The sequence below is a fragment of the Lagopus leucura genome, unplaced genomic scaffold (assembly GCF_019238085.1).
Source record: "Lagopus leucura isolate 7727_CA_CO unplaced genomic scaffold, USGS_WTPT01 Super-Scaffold_100157, whole genome shotgun sequence".
Taxonomy (NCBI): domain Eukaryota; kingdom Metazoa; phylum Chordata; class Aves; order Galliformes; family Phasianidae; genus Lagopus; species Lagopus leucura.
This window is the reverse complement of record NW_024962334.1, coordinates 22,924,158-22,943,980: the sequence shown is the minus strand read 5'-3', so window position 1 is coordinate 22,943,980 and position 19,823 is coordinate 22,924,158. Positions and strand designations below refer to the sequence as shown.

Here is a 19,823-nt window from a genome sequence, read left to right as displayed (position 1 = left end):
AGCGGGAGCAGGGAGGTGATCCATCCCCCTGTACTCAGCCCTGGTGAGGCTACACGTTGAGTACTGCATTCAGGTTTGGGCCCTCACTACAAGTAAGACACTGAGATCCTGAAGCATGTTCAGAGAAGGTGAATGATGCTGGTGAGTGGTCTGGAACACAGATCTTATGAGGAGGTGCTGAGGGTGCTAGGATTGTTTAGTCTGGAAAAGAGGAGGCTTAGGGAGACCTTGCATCTCTCTACAACTACCTGAAAGGAGTCTGTAGTGAGGTGGGGGTTGGGCTCTTCTCCTGTGTAAGTAATGATGGAATGAAAGGGAATGGCCTTTAGTTGCACAGGGGGAGATTTGGGTTTGATATTAGGGAAAAATTTCTTCTTTGAAAGTGTGGTAATGCATTGGAGCAGGCTGCCCAAAGGGGTGGTGGAGTCGCTGTCCCTGGAGGTGTTGAAGAAATGTGGATGTGGCACTGGGGGGTGTGACTTAGCTGTGTGGTGATGAAGGGTCAGTGGTTGGACTTCATGGATCTTTCTAGTCTTAGCAATGTTATAGAGGAACTCTAACATTAGAAATTTAGCATATGCATTTCTGTCTTTTCTAGTAAGTATTCCTAGGCTGAGGTCAAATGCCTTTGTTCTGTTCTTTGCTCTCAAAGCTGCAACTTTTTTCACTGAGGAAGTAGACAGTGCTGGTACCCGTCCAGTGGCTGCAAGAACTTGCTCGAAACTGTCTAAAGCTCACAGGCAAGGGCTGAGGCATTGGGGGACAAAACACTCTCCCAGGTGTTTCTCACTGGGTTTATTTTGTACTCCCATCTTCTATGAATAGTGGTCACAGCAGGTAAGTGTCACATCTGGTTGGTCCATGGCTGAAGTCTGGCCTGTTGCTCAGGGCTATGGTGTATTTCCTGAGCACACCTCCTACTTCTTCTCAGCCTCTGAGACAGCTGCGTGGGGGGAAAGAGGTGTCTGAGCTCCCTTGTGAAGAGGGACTGGGATTTGACAGCACTTCAGAAGATCCTGTGGTATTGCAGTATGATGTTTTTTCTCTCCTTGCAGATGTGTGGGAGTGTTTTCCAGGAGGCAGTGTAGTGTGCTGGTTGTTCTGAAATACTCTCTGTTAAGACAGTAGCTTTGAATCACGGTTATGAATGTCAGCCTCTCAGTATAACTGGCTTGGTTGCTATTTTTCATATGACTTGCAGGAAAGCAAAATCAGTCTTGACTGTGGACTTGGCACATTCCAGTGCATGCTGGTGTTTTCTGACTGCTGATAAATCACAGGGCTACCCTAGAGAGCAGTGGTTTGCCAAGCTACACATCTAAAGCACTACTGAAGTGGCTTGTTGGTGACACTGCAACTAGGAGAGAATGGTGAATGGGAACAGTGTTTCTTAGAGCACTGCTAACTGCTGTGTAAGCTTTTGAGGGGGGGAGACCATTGCTTAGGTAATAATGTGTGGTTGATGGCATCTTTCTAGCTAGCGAGTTTCTCTTTTTACGTGGTAGCAAGTGCTTGCAAAGGGACGTACTTTTGAATGGGCCTGCAGCCCAGTTCACCTAGATTCCATGTTGAAATTTGTGTTAGAGAGTCCTTGATGGAGAAACAGAAATACAGATTTATGTAAAACCAAATTTCTTAAGAGAACACATCCAAAGGATGAAGCTTCTTGTATGGTAAAGCTCAGCTCTGGATGAGCAAACTGTCCATGCCAGCGACCTGAAGACCTGCGGGGTATGCAGCAGTGACTGGCAGAGCCTAGCAGTGATACAGGGCCAGGACTATTGGGACACACTGTAGGGCTTTGCAATATTTCTTTCTGTTTGGCTGTCAGTTTGGTGGCTCCTTGCACCAGTTGTGACTGCAGTGATGGGACCAGCTCTGTCCTGGTGCTCTGGGCTGGCAAGGTGCCTGCACTAAAGGCAGAGGCTTCTTCCTTCCTGTTCCTGCTTGGATTTGAACCGTTTCTCATGTGGGAAGAGATGGATTTGCTGACCATCTCTTTTGTTTTCTTGTTTGGCTTGCTTTTTTTTTTTTTTTTTTTTTTTGGGGGGAAGACAGGAGGTAGAGGAACAGGTGCAGTAGTATCTTTAATAATCTTTTGAATAATACTAATTATTCTTTATATATTAAGAACTTGTTTTCTCTTTCACATACCAGGATTTTATAACATTGAATGTTTGGTTGGGTTGTTGGTTTTTGTTTTTTTTTTTTTGCCTTTAGGTAAACTGTTGTCTGTAAATATCATTGTAAAAATATATATATATATATATATTTTTTTTTTTCTCCAGAAATTTTATGAATAAGAATCAGAAGCCGGTGCTAACAGGCCAGCGGTTCAAAACTAGGAAGAGGGGTATGTTATGTTGCATTTTGTTACTTTCCTACATGTGGAAATGAATAAAAACAATAGATACAATGTCTGATATTTAATAGGATTAAGACTTTTCTCCTCTTCCCCTTGCTATGTTAAGAATATAGATGTTATTTGTAACTTATTTGTAAGATTTTGGATATTTTATGTTTCAGGACTTGATGCTTTTAAGTTTGGATTTCTTTGCTATTAAATCTTGCAGAGATTGTTTAAGAATTAGGTTTTGAGTTTACAATAGGCTTATGTATTATGAAGAAAACTTACTGTTTGTCATAGCTGTTTCTGAACGTGTCCCTTTTGATTAAGAAAACAAACTGTGAGCTTTTATTTGAAGATTACATAAATTGCCTGTTCTTGTTTTTATGCATATTTCTTTGATTCAAACTTACGCCATCTCTGTAAATGAATCCTTCACTTCTGAAAAGGAAATTCTGTTCCATTATAACATCAAATAATCTCATTGGACCCATTTGCTTTAACAGAAAGCTCTTTTCAAAGACAACAGAGAACAAAAGCAAACAAAAAACCAAATGTTTTTCTACTCTGTTAGTATAGTTTGATTCTTATTGTTAAAACACTTAATTGCCATGACATGAACCCCGTTTTTGTAATTAATACTGATTTTTCTTCAAAAATGGCTAGCAATCTATATATATTCAATTTTTAAAGGAGACAAATAGTGCTGATTGTACTGATCATGCAAGTATCCTATGTAGCAAGAATCACTGAATTGTAAGGGTTGGAAGGGACTTCTGGAAATGGAATATCTTTTCCCACCCCCACACTCCTTCCTCTAAAGCAAGGTCCCTAGAGTAGGTTACACAGAAAAATGTGCAGGTGGGTTTTGAACATCTCCAGAGAGGATGACTCCACCATCTCTCTGGACAACTTGTTCCAGTGCTCTGTCACACTTAAAGGAGGTTTTTCTCATGTTTCTATGGAATTTCCTGTGTTTCAGTTTGCAGCTGTTGTCCTGTTGTTGGGCACTGTTGAAAAGAGTGGCCCCATCCTCTTAACCTTCCACTCTTTTCTTATTTATTACTGTTGATAAGATGCCCTCTCATTTTTCTCTTCTCTGGGCTGAGCAGTCCCAGGTCTCTCAGCCTTTCCTCAAAAGGGAGATGCTTCAGCCCCTAAACATCGTTGTGGCTCCCCACTGGGCTCTCTCTAAAAGTCTGTCTTCATCTCGGGAGTCCAGGACTGCATGCAGTTTTCCAGATGTGGTCTCACCAGGGCACAGTGTGTGTGGGGGGTAGGGGGGGAGGGTAACCGCCCTTAGCCTGCTGGCTACAATCTTTTTAATGCACCCCAAGATAACCATTGGCCTTCTGGGGCTTAAGGGGCTTAAGGGCACACTGCTGGCTCCTGGCTAATCTTTTGTCCAGAAGGATGCTCAGGTCCTTCTAACATGCTTCTTCATATCTTGGAGTTCATTTTCTGTGGTTGAGTGCCTGAGACAAATGAATGCCCGACACTTTGATGAGAGCAAAAAAAAAATATATATATATATATATATATATATACACACACACTCAAAATATTGATAATAAAATAATCTTTTTCAGAAGATAATGTCTGGTTTGTGAAATGAAGATTTCAGTGTTTTGCTGTTGCAGTAGCTGATTATTTTGGTATGCACAGATGGAGTTCCTATCTGTCATGTAACAGACTTTTTCCATCTTGACTTTCCTGTTTCCCATTAAAAGCTGTCACCTGATCTGAGTTTGTTGTGACAGATAATGTGAATAAGAGCATTTTCTCACTGTGGATGGAAGAAACAAAAAGAGTTTGTATCCTTCCTCAGAAAGCTGCTAATTCTACCATGAATCTGAGGAGTTGAGTGAATGTATTAAAATCTAGGAAAGTCATGAAGCTTGGGTGAGAATTGTGAAATAGGTTTTTTTGCAATTCTGTTAAAGAGCAGTTCCAGGTTTTTCAACTTTCCTCCCTTGCACACATTGCTTCCTCTGTTGTCTTACCTGGCACAGTTCATACAAGTAAGCGGAACCTCTTCAGATAAAAATATCCTTTTTATTTATGGACATACAATGTCTACAGGTATAACTAATTTGAAAAAGAAACCTTTGGTGTTTGTAAATAAACATCATAGGGCTCCAGTAATTAGTGAGATTAACTTTTCTGTCAGTATGGTCCAAAACAGCATTAGCTAGCAACAGCAGAGGTGTAATTAGAGCAAGGGAATTAACAGTTCCTAAAGAGTAATGCTGTCAAATCAAGCAGGTATGTGTACCGTTGGATTGATTATACATATTGTTTAGTCTAATTCAATCAGTTCTGGTAGTTATTTTACTTACTAAAATTGTTTCAGAACATTCTCTTTTTTGATAGGACATTCTTTTCAGTCCTTGTTTGGCATTGTATGTAGCACAGTGAGGTCCTGACACTGATTTGGTACTCTGATTCTTATGCTACCACTAATAATTATAAGTAATTTTTTTCTTAACTGTATGGAAGAAAAAGACTTGGAGCAGTGGTTGGAAGACTGAGGGAGGTGTTTGCTTTAGGAGATTACTTATATGGAATTTGGAATATTGAACTCTTAATATGCAGGCACTTAGAGCATCTTCTAATCTAAATCCTAATTGTTTCTGTTCTGACTTCCAATATACTAGAGACTCATTAAGTTTTACTCTGATGTGACTGAGTGCATACAGTATGGTTTGACTCTGGCATTTCAGTCATTGGAGACTTTCTGGTGTATGCGACAGGCAGACCGTTAAGAGGGTCTGAAATATGCAAATGCTGAAGGAAACTGGTTGAATTATGGATAATGCTGCTTGCCAGTTGATTTTCAGAGGATGCACTTTTCTCCTTCTGCAGCTCCCAAGAATGCTGCTGTCTGAGTAGAAAGTGAGCTGTGACATGGTGGTCAGACATTTAATAAAAAATACTTGTCACTATGAAGTCCATTGCTGCTCAGCTAGCTGCAATTAGTCTACAGATGTGAATGATTTCTGAGCTTTCAGAAGGCAATAAAGGAAGACGACAATGTTTGTTTGTTTTTTTCCTTTAAATTTTGAAAAGGTGTTCAGAGACTAAAATGTTTTTAAAAGAGAGCAGCCTGAGATAGCAACTTTTAAATCCCCCTCCTTCCATTTCTATCAGTTGAACTAATGAGTTACAGAATCATAGAATATATATATATAATATATTATAAATATATATAATACATGTAATATAAAGCTTTTCTGAAGTGTATACAGTGGCAAATATTGAAGTCACTTTCCAAGATGTGAAAGAAGAAAACTAACGCTGTAAAGGAAAAAACCTGTGAGGCAGATCCTTATCGGGTTTCTGTCAATTCGGATGAAGACGGTAGTATGCTTAGTTCCAGGAATAATCTGTATACCTGTCAGTTACAAGACTTTTGATGAGGGTCAGCAGTAGTTGTCGTCTGGCCGCAGTTTGTGCTTGATGTGCAGGTACATGGGAAATGTATTGACCACACTGTACTTGCATGCATGCAAATTCATTACATCTTGTTTGTGTAGTCTGATGTAGAAAAGGAGGAAATAGGAGTAACAAAAATGGCAGTGGTTAGTGAGGAAAATGTACGTATCCAGGCAGTTGACAAATACCTAAGGACAAAAAATGTCATTAAATGTTAATGGAACAACCAGTGAGTGTTGTTCGTAGTAAGCTGATAGACGTTACCTGGCAGCCATGTTTGTCCCCATGGTATAGATATCGCAGAGCTATTAACAGCTGAAGAACTGTGCAAAAACATAAATGGTGGCATAAGAAGGAGCTGAGCTAAGCTATGCATTTTAGTTTCTTTTGTGAAGGAGAATTATTGAGTAAAGTCAGTATTATGGTGAAATCAGAAAAGAGACTAAATAGGACAGCTCATTTATCTTAGAAAAAAGGGCTGTGGGCTTTCTCTTGAGGAGCTGGAACAGATTCTTAAGGAGGGAGGTACAGATGCACTTTGTGATTTCCTTACAAGGAAATAAGGATCTGGGACCTGATGAAAATGAAAAGCTATGTATAGCACCGCTGCCTTGAATATTGTATGCAGCGCATCTGCAAGCTACACCTGCCTTTGCTAGCCCTGATTGAAACTGTGCTTGTTCAGTGATTATGTACTTGACAGCTCAGCATACTGTCACCACTTCTTGATGATGGCTTCTTACTCATTCTGTTGTACTACGTCAGCATATTCTTCAGTGCATTAGTTTGGTAGAAAAATGCTTCAGTAAAGTTATAAACTATTTTTCATGCAGTGAATTCACCTCCTCTTCCCGTGTAAATTTTTAGATTATCATAGACAAGAAAATAGAAGGGTGCACCAAATGAGAGGAGCGTTTCTGGGGCAGTAGAGGGTTCTTTTTAAGTAGCAAGAAATATTAATCAGAATGTTTGTTCTTACTGAGGACTGTGCACCCATGGTGCAAAACACACAACGTTTCAGTTTAAACATAAGCATCTTAAATATTTTGACAAAATATAGCAATTATTTAACTTAACTCTTAAGACAAAATTGTCATCTATCTTAAGAGTCATCAAGCTTTTTAACTATATAAATACTGCATATGTGGTAGCCTGTAGAAGAATTATTTTCAGATACATATTTATAGGTGGAGCTGTGTTTCTAGTGTGCTGATAAAAGTGCCTGAGGTACACATGCTGAAGTACTTACACTTAAATAAAAAGCTTGTTTGTGGGTGGCTGGTAAGTTGTTTTAGTATTTCACATTAGAAGAGAGCTGCAAGTATTTGGTAACTGTCCTGATAGCTCCAATTGGATTCCTGGGAGTGTTTACCTATGGACAGTTTCCCAGAGCAAAGACATGTCCTTCAGTTTCCCTTCCTCTGTGGTTTATCTGCAATGGGCAGAACCAGCACTACAGTTATGTGACTATGGCAGACTCTAAGTCTTCATCACAGCTAGAAAATGAGGCAACACAACAAAATACTCTGAAGATCTTAAAGTCTGGGGGGAAGTAAAAGCCACTTCCAGTCCAGTGGAGAGGTTTACAGTGTGGTAATGATGAGAGTATGGTAGGAGAGAGGCTAGGATGGTACTGTGATGGTGTTCATTGCTACATGACAAGCTGGGATTGGGAACAGGTAACCACCGTAGGTTTGAGTATCCATGGAGTTGAGAGAATCTCAGCTATTTCTGATTTCATTAGGACATATTTGGGCAGAAACTTTACCTAGTTGTCTTAGTAACTAAAATCTCTATATTTGTATTTGTTTCAGGATACATTAAGTGTAGGTTTTTAAAGTTTTTAATCCATGCTTATTAGCAAGTGGTAACAGAGTGTGTTCTTTATAGTATTTTCGAGTGTTATGGAGGAATTCCTGGTTGTGTTTTTGAAGTTCAAATTTATTTTAATGGTAATGAATGTTTCGTGTGTGCCCTTGTGTAAAGTCAGGACCTGTTTTACTCAGAAACTTTGGGTGTATGTTGTAATTATTATTGGTCTGCAAGGAATAGTATCAGGAGATGTGTAACATCTGTAACATCTAGCTTTACTTGGAAGTTGTGGTTGCATCTGTTGGGAGTAGTGGCTTTGGCATTAGGAATGCTGTCTGGAGTTTCAGAATGTTCCTTAACTGAGTTCAACCAGGAGTGACTGTAGAAAGTGTGGTGTTAGCACTGCATTTGTTTCCTTAGAGCTCAGGTCGGTGAATAAAAGATAAATTCTTGGTTAAACCATGTGGTAGAATACTAAATATTTACAGAAGAGCTGTTTTCATGAATAGCTTGTTGTCTTTCCCCAAAGGTTGTCCCTTTGAAATATGTAACTGTAATTATTTAAAGGAAAACATGAGCAATTAAATAATATCGCAATGGTTATGCTACTTACACAAAACTGACATATAATTTATTCTGATACCAGATTTAACAACATATAGTGGCACACGTTTAGTAATATCTCCAGTGAGAGTACAAAATTGGAAAGCAATTTCAGTATTTCCTTGTCCCCCACATATGTCTTGGTATTTTGAGGCTATGAATGAGAGAGGAAAGTGAAGGTAAACACAGCAAGACTTCCAAAGGCAGTAGAAGCCAACTGAACACTCCTTTGTGTACTGCGCTGACCAGAATAGGAAGAACACATTCAGGTGCTGTGGTTATTTTGAGTCACTGGCTGATAAAGAATTTTAAAACTATCTCTCCTTTTCATTCTCCTTCCTGTTCCAGATGAAAAAGAGAAATTTGAACCCACAGTCTTCAGGGATACTATTGTCCAAGGTCTCAATGAAGCTGGGAGTGACCTGGAGGCCATAGCCAAGTTCCTGGATTCAGCAGGCTCACGGCTTGATTATCGCCGCTATGCTGACACTCTCTTTGATATTTTGGTAGCTGGCAGCATGCTTGGTAAGTTGCAGTGTACCTGATGCAGAATTTTGAGGATTAGCCCTGTTTCTTTGAAGATGCTTTTTTCCTTTAGAAAGGGGAAATTATAAACTGCATTAGAATGGTACTTGTCTAAATACTTTTTGAATATAATGTCACAGACTGTTCTACTGTTGGTCACCAAAATACCTGGGGACTTGACAATGTCAGGAGGCATCCTGCCTATATAACAAAAAATGTGTAGTGGTTTGCGAAGCCTTCAGGCTGAGCTGGAAGAGCACATAAAAGCAACAGCAAACAAAATGAGAGACGTTGACTATGGAAAACAGTTGACTATGGAAAACAGGAATGTATGAGCTTAAGGAGGTGTCGTACAGCACTCTAGGTGATCAGCTGCTGCGAAGTTTGCTTTGTGGACCTAGGAACGCAAGGTTGCTAAAGGAACTGAAGGATAACGAGTAGTGCTTTGTGGATGTTTATAGGGAATTTTCCCCAGGCATCAGTGGCAGCATGGGAAAATTCCCTAACTTGTGCCTTCCCCTGAATTTGGATAACTTGGCTCTTTTTACCGGTTGCACTGGTTTGATTACTGCTTCCTGCGCTTTGTTTTGTTAGAAGGAAAGATATTTTTGAAAGTTTTAAGATAACGCAGGAAACAAAAGCCAATGGAAGTTCTATTAAAAAAAAAAAAAAAGCTCCAAACAAAATAACCCAGGAGGAGGCTTTTGTGGCACTGTTTGGATGTTTTCATGGAGTTAGGAAAATGTTCTAAGTTCTTAACTTAGTAACAGAATTAATTCTTTTATCTTTGGAAGTTATTTACATTATTATGGTGTTTAAAGTAGCACTTAAAGTAAATGCAAGAATTATGCTTCAACCTACACTTTCTTGATCCTACTCACTGCTCTCAAAAGCAGCTGAGATTCTTTAGTGTGACCTGAATTTCTCAGTCCTTCAAGGTCTGTGATCTCAGTTGCAGCGTCAGTCAGCTGTCCTTTCTGTCAGGTGGTGTTACAGCTCCACAACACTTGTATAGGTTTCTCCCTCACTCATTCCTTTTAACTCAATTGTACTGATAGTTTTTTGCCTTTGCTTTCTTTTAGCTCCTGGAGGCACACGCATAGATGACAATGACAAGACCAAGATGACCCGTCACTGTGTATTTTTTGCAGAAGAAGATCACGATGCCATCCGAAACTATGCTCAGGTCAGGATAAGAAAGGGCTGGTTGATTACTGTTTTCTGTTTATGAACCAAGAGAGATTATAGTGGAACATCTGCAGACTGCCTAGGCTGCACTTGGCTGGTTTCAGGATAATTGCACGTTCAGTTAACCAGTGGTCTGCCCTACCATAACTATTTAGTAACAGAATAAGATGCCTGAGATTTTCTGATCATACCTGTGAGCTCTTTCTTCTGCATAAAACAGTCGTTTTTTCAGTTCACGCTTGGGTTCATATTATTTTAGACATCATTCTTACTAGTTTTGTTGGCCTTCTCTATATACAGCCTTAAAGATTTGCAGAAACATATTTTTAGAAACACATGAAGTGTGAATGACAAAAATGCACATCTGAAGCCTCCATCGTATACTTGTATGGCTAGTTAGGAGTTGGGCAAATGTTGAAAAAAGACTGAGAACTTTAATTTCTCCTACATACATGCTGTACAGTTTTTTCAAATTAAAACATGGCCTGCACAAATTGGTGTTTATGAAATTAGCATAAATAATGTATTCTAAAGCATTATTGAAGGGAAATTAATTTTGTGTTACATTAGGAGATGTACATGAGAAAATACAGTAAGAATTGAAAGTTTTAAGCCGATATGCTGTTCTGAATACAGGTAGGATTGCAAAAAAAAGATGATTTTTTACCATTGAAAATCTGATATCAGAAGTATGTTCTTTTTAAATACTAAATTGCTATTGGGGTGTTGAAGATAGTAAGCAAAAGCATAAAGGCTGCTATCCCTGTAAAGGTATTGAGAGTGACAAGTGGCTGAACGGCTGCATGGTTGTTCTAAAGGATGCTAGGATCAGAATCTCCATCAGCAACAAAGACTTGCTAAATAACGAAGTTCCTTTAAAAATACATTCTTGATAGTCTGGAGAAGTGAACTATGCAAACTTCTGGGAAGAAAATCATTATGTTCATTGTATTACCTTTATAATCTCTTAAAAATAGGGTATTCTGCTCTAGGAAAGTCTGTTATTAATAAAAGCATTAATTCTGTTCTAGTGCTTGAACTACTTGATAATAAAAATTGGCAGTACAAGTTCTCTAGGGACAAACTTAATATTAAAATATTGACTGTTGGCAAACAGAAGTTTCAGGATCTGAAGCACTAGAATTTTGAATGTGTTTTCTGTATTTTGAACCAAAAGTCAGTATGTTGTAATTAATGCCTGAAAGGATGTTTCTTTTTATATACCTTGCCAGTTTTCATGCGTATTGGAAATAGAGCTTGTATTGCGTTATGAAAAAGTGAAGTTAGGCTAAAATGCTGTTCAGAGCTTCTTACTTTCTTAATCTGTCTTTCTATGAGCTAGTAGAGTGGCTGCTTCTTGTGTTTCTAGCTGTGGAAACACAGATAGAAAAGCAAGGGATAGTGATGATGCATTAGCAGATTATTTGCTTATAACATGTACTTATGTCATTTTAGAAGGACTTACCAAAATATGTGTTATTGGAAAATATGAACAAAATCCTGGCTTACATTTTTGTCTTTTCCATCTTATTTTATTAGACTTCTGTTTGTCTTTACCTCTTACTATGGTTGCAACTTGATATTTCACTTTTCCTTGTTCAGAGCCAAAATAGTACCTGTTAGAATGTCTGAGTGTATTTTACATTCTCTGAAAAATGACTGAAAACTTCATTTCCCCTTTTACTTCCCCCATCCAGTTTGATATGTCATATTTTTCCTCATACAAATCTTTTTACATATGACAGTGAGTCATATTTTTGTGCCCTTTGTACAGTAGTGAGAGCAGTTACTTGTTTATTTAGTTTCTTATCTCTCACTTCTTCCATCCTGCACCTGTGCTGCTTCTGCTTTCATAATCTGTGGTCACAAGATGAGGAACAAGTGGTGAAAACTGGAGAAGAAGTATTTCCAAGAACACAGTAGTTGTAAAAGCTTTGTGGAAGCTTCTTCCTTCTTTCCTGTCAGTAGTGAGTTTTATTCTAAGTCTTCATGTTAGTGGATTTAATAGAGATCCTGTCTGCAATGAAGATAACCAGCATTACCGCCTCACTCCATCGATATACGTGTGACAGCTTCCTCAGAGAGCTGCATTATCAGAAGAAGGGGACAAAGTACAAATTTTCTGTGTGTTAACCTCTTCCTCCTCCCGCTTTCTTCTGCTTCTGATCTATGGATAAGGGCATAAAGGAGAGCGGCAATAATATTTTGAGAAGTAAGAAGAAGAAAAGTTTTTCAAGCTGTAGTAAATTCTGTGATTCAGGCATTTTTCTGTATATCAGAGTTGCAGAATTCGTATTTTCCACTCTTGAGAATGTTTGGTGGTAAGTCATGGGATATATAGTGAGGTAGATGATGGCAGAAATACACTGCTGGCTACTTATTTCTTAGAAACAAAGTCTTTATTAATGTCTAAAGGAACATTATAATGTAAAACGCCTGTGTTACTTTCTCCTCTCCTGTTGTGGAGACATAAAAATGAGAATAAGTCTTGTCATGGTTTGGCCATGCATTTTTCTTGGATTCAACAGTGGTAGACTTGTATCTTTTTGCTTTTTTGGGCTAAGTTTCTTTTTTTTAATTACATTTTAATTATCTCATGTTTTTCCTTTAGGTCTTCAACAAGCTTATCAGGAGATACAAATATCTGGAGAAAGCATTTGAAGATGAAATCAAAAAGGTAATGTTGGTGACAGGTTTTTTTTTTTTTTGAGTTACTGTTTGTGTTGTTTTGTTTTTTTACTCTAATATAATTGTGTATGCAAGTTCTTCTCTGTTGTGTATTTTATTTAGCTCTGCTGGAAAAGAGTGTGGAATCTACAGTTGGCAGGGGTGGCAGCTTTAATCTGCAACTTTAGCTTCGTGGGAATGCTGCTGGTGGTGCTTGATCTAGGGTAGTTTTGAATGAATGCTTCCTTTGGTTGCTTTGACTAAATTTACTTTTTTCTAGGCTTTTCTATGCAGGATTTGGGTTTAGTTCTTAATAAGAGAAAGTATTACTATCCTGCTAATAGATAATGTGTCTGTATTGGTTGTTTTTTCCCCCCTATAGAATAAATGCAGATGTGCTGTGCAAAATGGCACTTGATGTATGAGTATTGAATTGCTTCTATGTTACGGAATGTGTCCTAACCACTAGTTTCAGTATTTGAGGCTACAGATATGCACAAGAGAAGTCATCACTGCACTGGTAGAGTTCTCGGGATTTGCCTGTTATGGTCGAGTGGATGTAGTGGGTGTAGATTCTGTGTTGTGGGTTTGAATTGTAAGGAAACAGGAGAAACATATGTACAAATATTTCAAAAAAGAAATATGTATCTAGAGTGTTTTTCTTGGTAACAGAGGTAAATTCTTTCTTTATTCTATTTTTAATTTGGCCTGAGTAAATGATAAACTGTGCTGTGTTGTAAGTTAACGAGCCCACTGGTATTGCCAGAACCTGTCTTGTGAGTGAAATGCCCTGTTTGTTAAAAGTATATTTTTCTACAATCTGAACATCAGTAGGATCGCTGCAGGGGTCAAATGAGGATAAGTGTGGAGTGTGATGCCTCACCACCACCTCCTGTGGCTGAATGAATTTGGCTGTTATTTATACATTCTTGCTCATGCAGGAAATTATTTTTGCACTTGTGACCAGCATGCCTTTTAACTGATTCTGGTTACTCAATACATCATTCTGAAGACCTAAATTTACCTCCATTCCCACACAAATCTGATGTTCTTGTTCTTAATTACTATAATCATTGACATGAGAAACGCTGACTCACAGCATTCAAGTTTCAGAGTGTTCTGCATATTAAACAAATGTCATGTCAATTCAGGCCGCCTCCTCGCTCTCCTGTAACCAGATTTTTGAATCCTTTGAGTTGCTGAGAATTCACTTTGCACGGTACTGACAAGAGGAAACCACGCTCAATATATAATAATTCAACTCTTCAACTGAGGAATAAATGTCAATAATCTAAAGATTAACTGTATGCTAGTTTTAAGGCAAAGCAGTAATTTGAGGTACAATTTGGCTGGAGTCCTGAAATCTGATGTAAAGCTGATGGAAGGATCCTGGCCCTGACAGTGTGGGGCTCAGAGAGGGCTTGTTCAGCTTACAGGCTGCAAGCTTTCAGTGTTATATACGCACTTTGTATATGATTTTGAGCATCAGATTACATCTTGTTCAGTAGACCACATGAGTGGGTTTGCACAGTGGCCCTATTATAATGGGCTGAATTTTCCTGCCTGTCCTTCAGTTGCCATCCTTAGCTCTGTGCTCTTGTGCAAATCTCAGCTTGGCTTCTGCGCTCTTCGACTTTGGACACGGTGCTGTTTAGCTGCCGTTGCTGAGGATGGAGGGGGGAAGTGTCCCTTAATACTCCATGTTGCAGAATTAAAAACTGGGAAGGTTATAGTGTAGTTCTGGGCTTGTGTAATACCCCTTCACTGTCACTGACTTAAAACTCATAGATGTTATTTGTAGCTGCCTCATCTTCTTCCTCCCTCTGTTTTTGTGAACCCATACTTAGAGTGTCCATCTCCTGATGATGGTATTGGATTTTTACCTGGTTAGTGCTTTAATCAACATATGCACTAATGTGCATGAGTAGCTGCCCATAAAGAGGGTTATATGTTCATAGATGTATTAATACTTCTGGAAGGGATTTCTACACCTTCAGAAGCTACTGCACCTTCACAGCTCTTAGAAAAGCGAAAGTGACTACTGGATGTTGTTCCCATGGTCACTGTCCCAGCAATGACTTGTTTTTTCTGGCAGATTCATTAGGCAGGTAGAGCATTTGGGGGGAAATGAGCTCTTTTCACAGAAAAAGTTGTGCTCAAAACAAGGCCATACCAGCAGTTTCAGTCTGAAGCAGGTGGTATCAGTGGGACTTCTTTTAGGAGGGATTGTCTTAGATGGCAGTATTTACTATATATCCTTTAGTTCATAATTTTATCTTTAGGGCAGCATTATTTCCCAGTACCTTTTGTGCCTGCTTCTAGCTTTCAGGTTTTTTTTTCTGAATTCTCTTCCCTCACAACTGTATATTGTTCCTTCTTCTAATGACATAAGCAAACTGTATATCCAAATGTTTATTTCATAATTACTTAATTATTGAAATTAAGCAATTTCAACAGAAGGAGGTGATGTTTAAGTGTTGCTCACCTGCTATTTTTTAATGTAGCCATCTTGAGTTCATATGAGTTCTGTCCAGTCTCTGTTCCTGCTTAGACCTCTGACAGTGTTTTACTGTAACTTAAGTAAAATTGTCAGTTCCAAATTTCTGTTCAGATGAGTAGATGAAGTCTGCAGTATTATTAGCTGTCTATTTAGGCATTTTCAAGAAGAATTCAGTGTAGTTCTTGCTTTTATGAAAATTGTGGTAAAGGTACAGGTAAGTATTTTTTGATCTTAGGTACTGGTAAGTACGTAGGCTGCTCTGAAAGTAACGCCTCCTGTTTATTCCCATGAAAACTACAACAGATCCAAAGAGCACAGTTACACTGCTTGATGGAACAAATTCCTGGTTACAAAATGCTCTTTTCAACACAGGCAGCACCATTGGCAATAGTGATGAACAAGAGCTTGAATGCCATGCTCCTATGAATCTGCACTAGTGAAGGTGACCTGTTCTAGTGCTTCACCACCCGCTGCCTTGCTACTCTGTCCTCCACTGGTTGCTCTCCAAAAAGTGTTCAGCAGGCATCAATGAATGTCAGTGGGTGCAATTGTGCTCACATGGAGGATTTCAATTCCACACCTTTGCTTCATACACGCTTCCATGGCAGGTGCCATTCTGTCAGACTGTTCCTCTGCTGCCATCTGTCACACAGCAAGAAAATGCAATGGGATATTGGCAGGAAGGCTGAACCTCTACTGCCATACCACCAACATCAGCCTCTGATATTGTAGGCCGACATAATAAAATAGGAGGCATTACTCTTGCAGCAGCCCTTGTACTATTTGAGTCACATTGGGATATCCAAAGAACTGGGAGAGATGAGCTTCATTCTTTGTGGTCCTGTTTTCCTAATGAAAATAAGCATGAATTGATTTGGAAAAGGAAGATAACATTTTGACACCAAATGTGGAGTAAATATAGAGGCTTCTAGCCAGCAAAAAGTCAATCATCAGGTATGTACTATGATGTTAGATGCCTTCCCATTGCTGACAGTTGCTGTCAAGACTGTCTACAGCTGCAACAAACTGTCAAACACAAAAGCAACAGACCACTTCAGATAATGATAATAGAAAGCTATCTTGTTTGCTGTGTCTAGAATTCCTTAATTTTCACTATTAAGATTTTAATATTGCAAGAGAAGAGTAGGAATGCCATTTTTTTGTTATATGTGTACCTTTTCTTGTGTGTAATTTTTATGCTTAGAATTTGTGACTAATAGACTTCTCTGTAAAAGAAAAAAAAAAACACAGCAGCATATTAGGTCTAGTCTTGTGCTTGTTAGGTATTCTAAACTCCCACTAAAATAGGCAGGAGTTCTTATAACTGTGCTAGAAATTATAGAACTGTGGGCCAGAATTGCGCATTTCATGCTTAGAATCAGTGTAACAAAAGCAGTAATACCAGCACTTGTGTAATAGCAGGGAAGTATCAGCCTGGAACATCTTGTGGGTGGCTTGCTACTGTTCTGAGGTAACTTGAATGCTCTGTGACTTTCCTGCGCGGGTTTTAATAGTGATGGTAAAAGAAGAGCTCTTAATCAGTAATGAAAAACTGTAACAACTGCATTGAGTTAAGTGTTCCATTTTTTTGAGATGATTTCTGAGGGGGTCAGTTAAAGGCTTTGATTTGTCTCATAACTCGGTTTTCTCCTGAATTACTTGAGAGTATGGAATAATATTCTTGAACAGCAGAAAATGGCATGTATTAGTTTAGTAGAGCTGCTTTTCAAAAAATAGTAAAACCAATTATGTTGCTAGCACCAACAGTACTTAAAGCTTTGAGGAACCTATGGAAGGCCTTGTTCCTGCTCAGAAGATATTGCCACTGGGTAGAGTTCAAAGAACATCATAATTTAAATTCATTTTAAGAAACTTGCTGGAAACACAATTCAGTGAAAAGAGAAGTGGAGGCTGTGAATTTGTAAATAAATAAATGTGAATAACTTGTAAATAAATAAATGTGAAATTGTAAATAAATGTAAGATTTCATATCTTCCAGATCATTTGAACAGTTACAGATTTCTCAAAACTGGAGTGGATAAATTGTTCTTCTGTTGGGATATTCTTGTACCTTGTGTGGCGTATCTCACTTTGCAGTTGGATTTACTGGTGCTACTGCTTTCATAATCTGACATAGATCGGTACAACTCCATTCGTGGTCTGCTTGTTACTGACACTGCCCAATGTAGGTTATGCAGCAGGAATTAATCAGGACCTGATTTGTGGCATTAAAGTAGTTCGTATGACCACTAATCCAAATCCTTATCTGTTGCTTGTATGGGAGCAGAAGGAGTAAGAGTTAAGCAGGCTATACAAAACAGCAAAGTTGTTCCCTCTTCAGTCAGTGTTGTTATCAGTGCTTACAGTAAAGATCAGAAGGTCTAATTAAACGTTTTTTTCTCATGAAGTCATCTTTTTGGTACGGTGCTGCTGATTAAAGCTTGTGTAAAGAAAACTTGAGTTCCTGAGCTTCCAGTCATCTTTTTTTTTTTTTTTTTTGTTAGGTTTACTTTGAATTTCAGTGGAGATCATGTTGATTTTTTTATTTATTTATTTTTTTTTTCCCCATTCAGAGTAGCTCCCTTATTGTACACGGGAGTTGATTTCTACATTTGAAAATACAGCATAACACTTGTTTCTCATCTTTGTATTTAGAAATAACAATTCCATTTGTCTGCATCCCTTCTTTTGGTTGAGTTACAGTTTGTTGAAATAAAATTGCACTTTAAGATTTTATCTTTTTATATTTCTTCTTTTGGACTGAAACCCTATTGTAATCATTTGGCTGCATCCCACTTAAAAAGCCAACTGACACGTCTGTGACTGAATCATTCAGCCTCGTGTAAGCTATAATTTAAAACTGATGTAAGCACTGCCACATGAGTAAGAGCTTTTCTGTTTTGTTTGCTGATGCAGAGCAGAGTTGTTCATACAACATCGTGTGTCTTTTTAGAACTCACTTCATTAGTTACATGGATCTTTTAAAATATCGCACTCAAATCTTTACAGTTAATGATGGACTCTTTGGATATCTTGGAGAAGAGCTGTCATTGTCTGTAGTAACATACAAGTACAGGGACATATCTGATATTCTGTCTCTTGTATCCATAGATATTACTAATTAAGTACAATTAACGTGGGAATTGGGTGCAATTTTCCCATCAAAATCAGCTCCTGTGCTTTGATTGCATCTTGCCTTCTGGATAAGGAAAAAAGGTGTGGTGACAAATGGAATTAGCAGAGTAAATTCATATTCAAGTCCAGAAATGTGCTGTGTTCTCTTCTCTGAAGGAAGAATGTGGAACTTTCTCGTGGTGTTATTTGCATGAGCAATAATGTAGTTCCTTCTGTTCCAAAATCTAATGATGTGAATGGGCAGGCTCCTGTCAGCCTGTTGAAATCAGCAAGCCTGTGTTTCTGAATAGGTCCTTTTAATTTCAGTGAGCATTAAGTCTTTAGCAAGCATTTTTATTTAACCACATATGTAACACTTACTTGCTGAAGACAGACCTTGTGTCATTGAGTAAGGCAGTATTCCACATGCTTGTATCCTTATGGAAAATCTAATTAGTCAGTGGAATGGCACTGTAATGCTTCAGAACAGATGTTGATATGATTACTTGAAGTTACACTGGGACTTGTTAAGAAACAAAAAAATTAACTGTGCATGAATATTCATCTCTACCTGTTACTGTTGCCAGTGGCTCAAGTGTGTCTGTTTAATCTTACCTAACCCACAGCTCCTGCTGTTCCTCAAAGCCTTCTCTGAAACAGAACAGACGAAATTGGCGATGCTTTCTGGGATCCTTTTAGCCAATGGGACTCTTCCTGCTACCATTTTAACAAGCCTCTTCACTGACAACATAGTCAAAGAAGGTAATTTTCTAAATGACCTTTTATCTCATAATAGTTTTAATTGGAGATGTATTCTGTTGTGCCATATTTTGTATGTTTGAAGCCTGCTGCTGGTCAATAAAGCAGAAGCACATACGGACAGCAAAGGCCAGTGTACTTTTTGAGATCTAACTAGGGCAGTGAAAAGTAGGATGACAACAAAAAGCAAAACCAACACAAATACAAGAATGAAGTTAACGTCTGTTCCTTACATGGGCTACTGCTGGTTTGTTGGGGTTTTTTTTTTGTTTACAAATGCTGCTGATGTTCTGTGAGTGTGAAATGGAACAGAGAGCACATAAAGCCCAAATGGACATTGCAGAAAGGAAGAGTTCAAGCCCTCAGTCATGCTAAGTAATGGTTTCTTGATAGCTTCTGCCATGGACTCATCTTTACTATGTGATGAGTAACAAATCTTCCAATGTTAGGATACTAATGCCTTTTTGCAACAAGCTTTTTTTTTTTGGTGTTGAGAGCAAGGACTGGGTGAGTTGTTTCATTGCAGGCTTTTTTGAATAAGGGGATGGATGGTGTTTCCTTGCTTCAGAAGGTTTCTATTATTCATCTATACTCTTCTACTTTGGAGTCTCTATCAGACAAACATTTGAAAAATAATAAAAAACTTGAAAAATAATAAGTCAATTCCTGACTGCTTGGAATAATTGCAGATGCACTGTCAACGTTGCACAATTTTCATGAAATCTTTTTTGAAAGTTACTTATTAGTTAAATCTAATCTAAAAAAGATTCTAACTTCCCATTCTTGCATGCAATATGCATTTGTTTTCTAAATGCTACAGAAAGAAAAGCCACAGCTGCTGTTTTGCTCTGTCATCGCCCACAGCTTTTGGGA

At 38.4% G+C, this 19,823-nt stretch overlaps 1 protein-coding gene across 1 annotated transcript in view; it reads left to right on the top strand.

The window, feature by feature from the left end:
* The window catches only part of BZW2 (basic leucine zipper and W2 domains 2), a 51,786-nt gene that overhangs the window by 17,674 nt on the left and 14,289 nt on the right, over nucleotides 1-19,823 (top strand). The window contains exons 2-6 of the mRNA XM_042888266.1: nucleotides 2,289-2,353; nucleotides 8,546-8,722; nucleotides 9,805-9,908; nucleotides 12,522-12,587; nucleotides 18,818-18,953. Of these exons, the coding sequence (XP_042744200.1) occupies nucleotides 2,296-2,353; nucleotides 8,546-8,722; nucleotides 9,805-9,908; nucleotides 12,522-12,587; nucleotides 18,818-18,953 (541 nt within the window). The 5' untranslated portion in view covers nucleotides 2,289-2,295. The remainder of the gene's footprint in view (nucleotides 1-2,288; nucleotides 2,354-8,545; nucleotides 8,723-9,804; nucleotides 9,909-12,521; nucleotides 12,588-18,817; nucleotides 18,954-19,823) is intronic.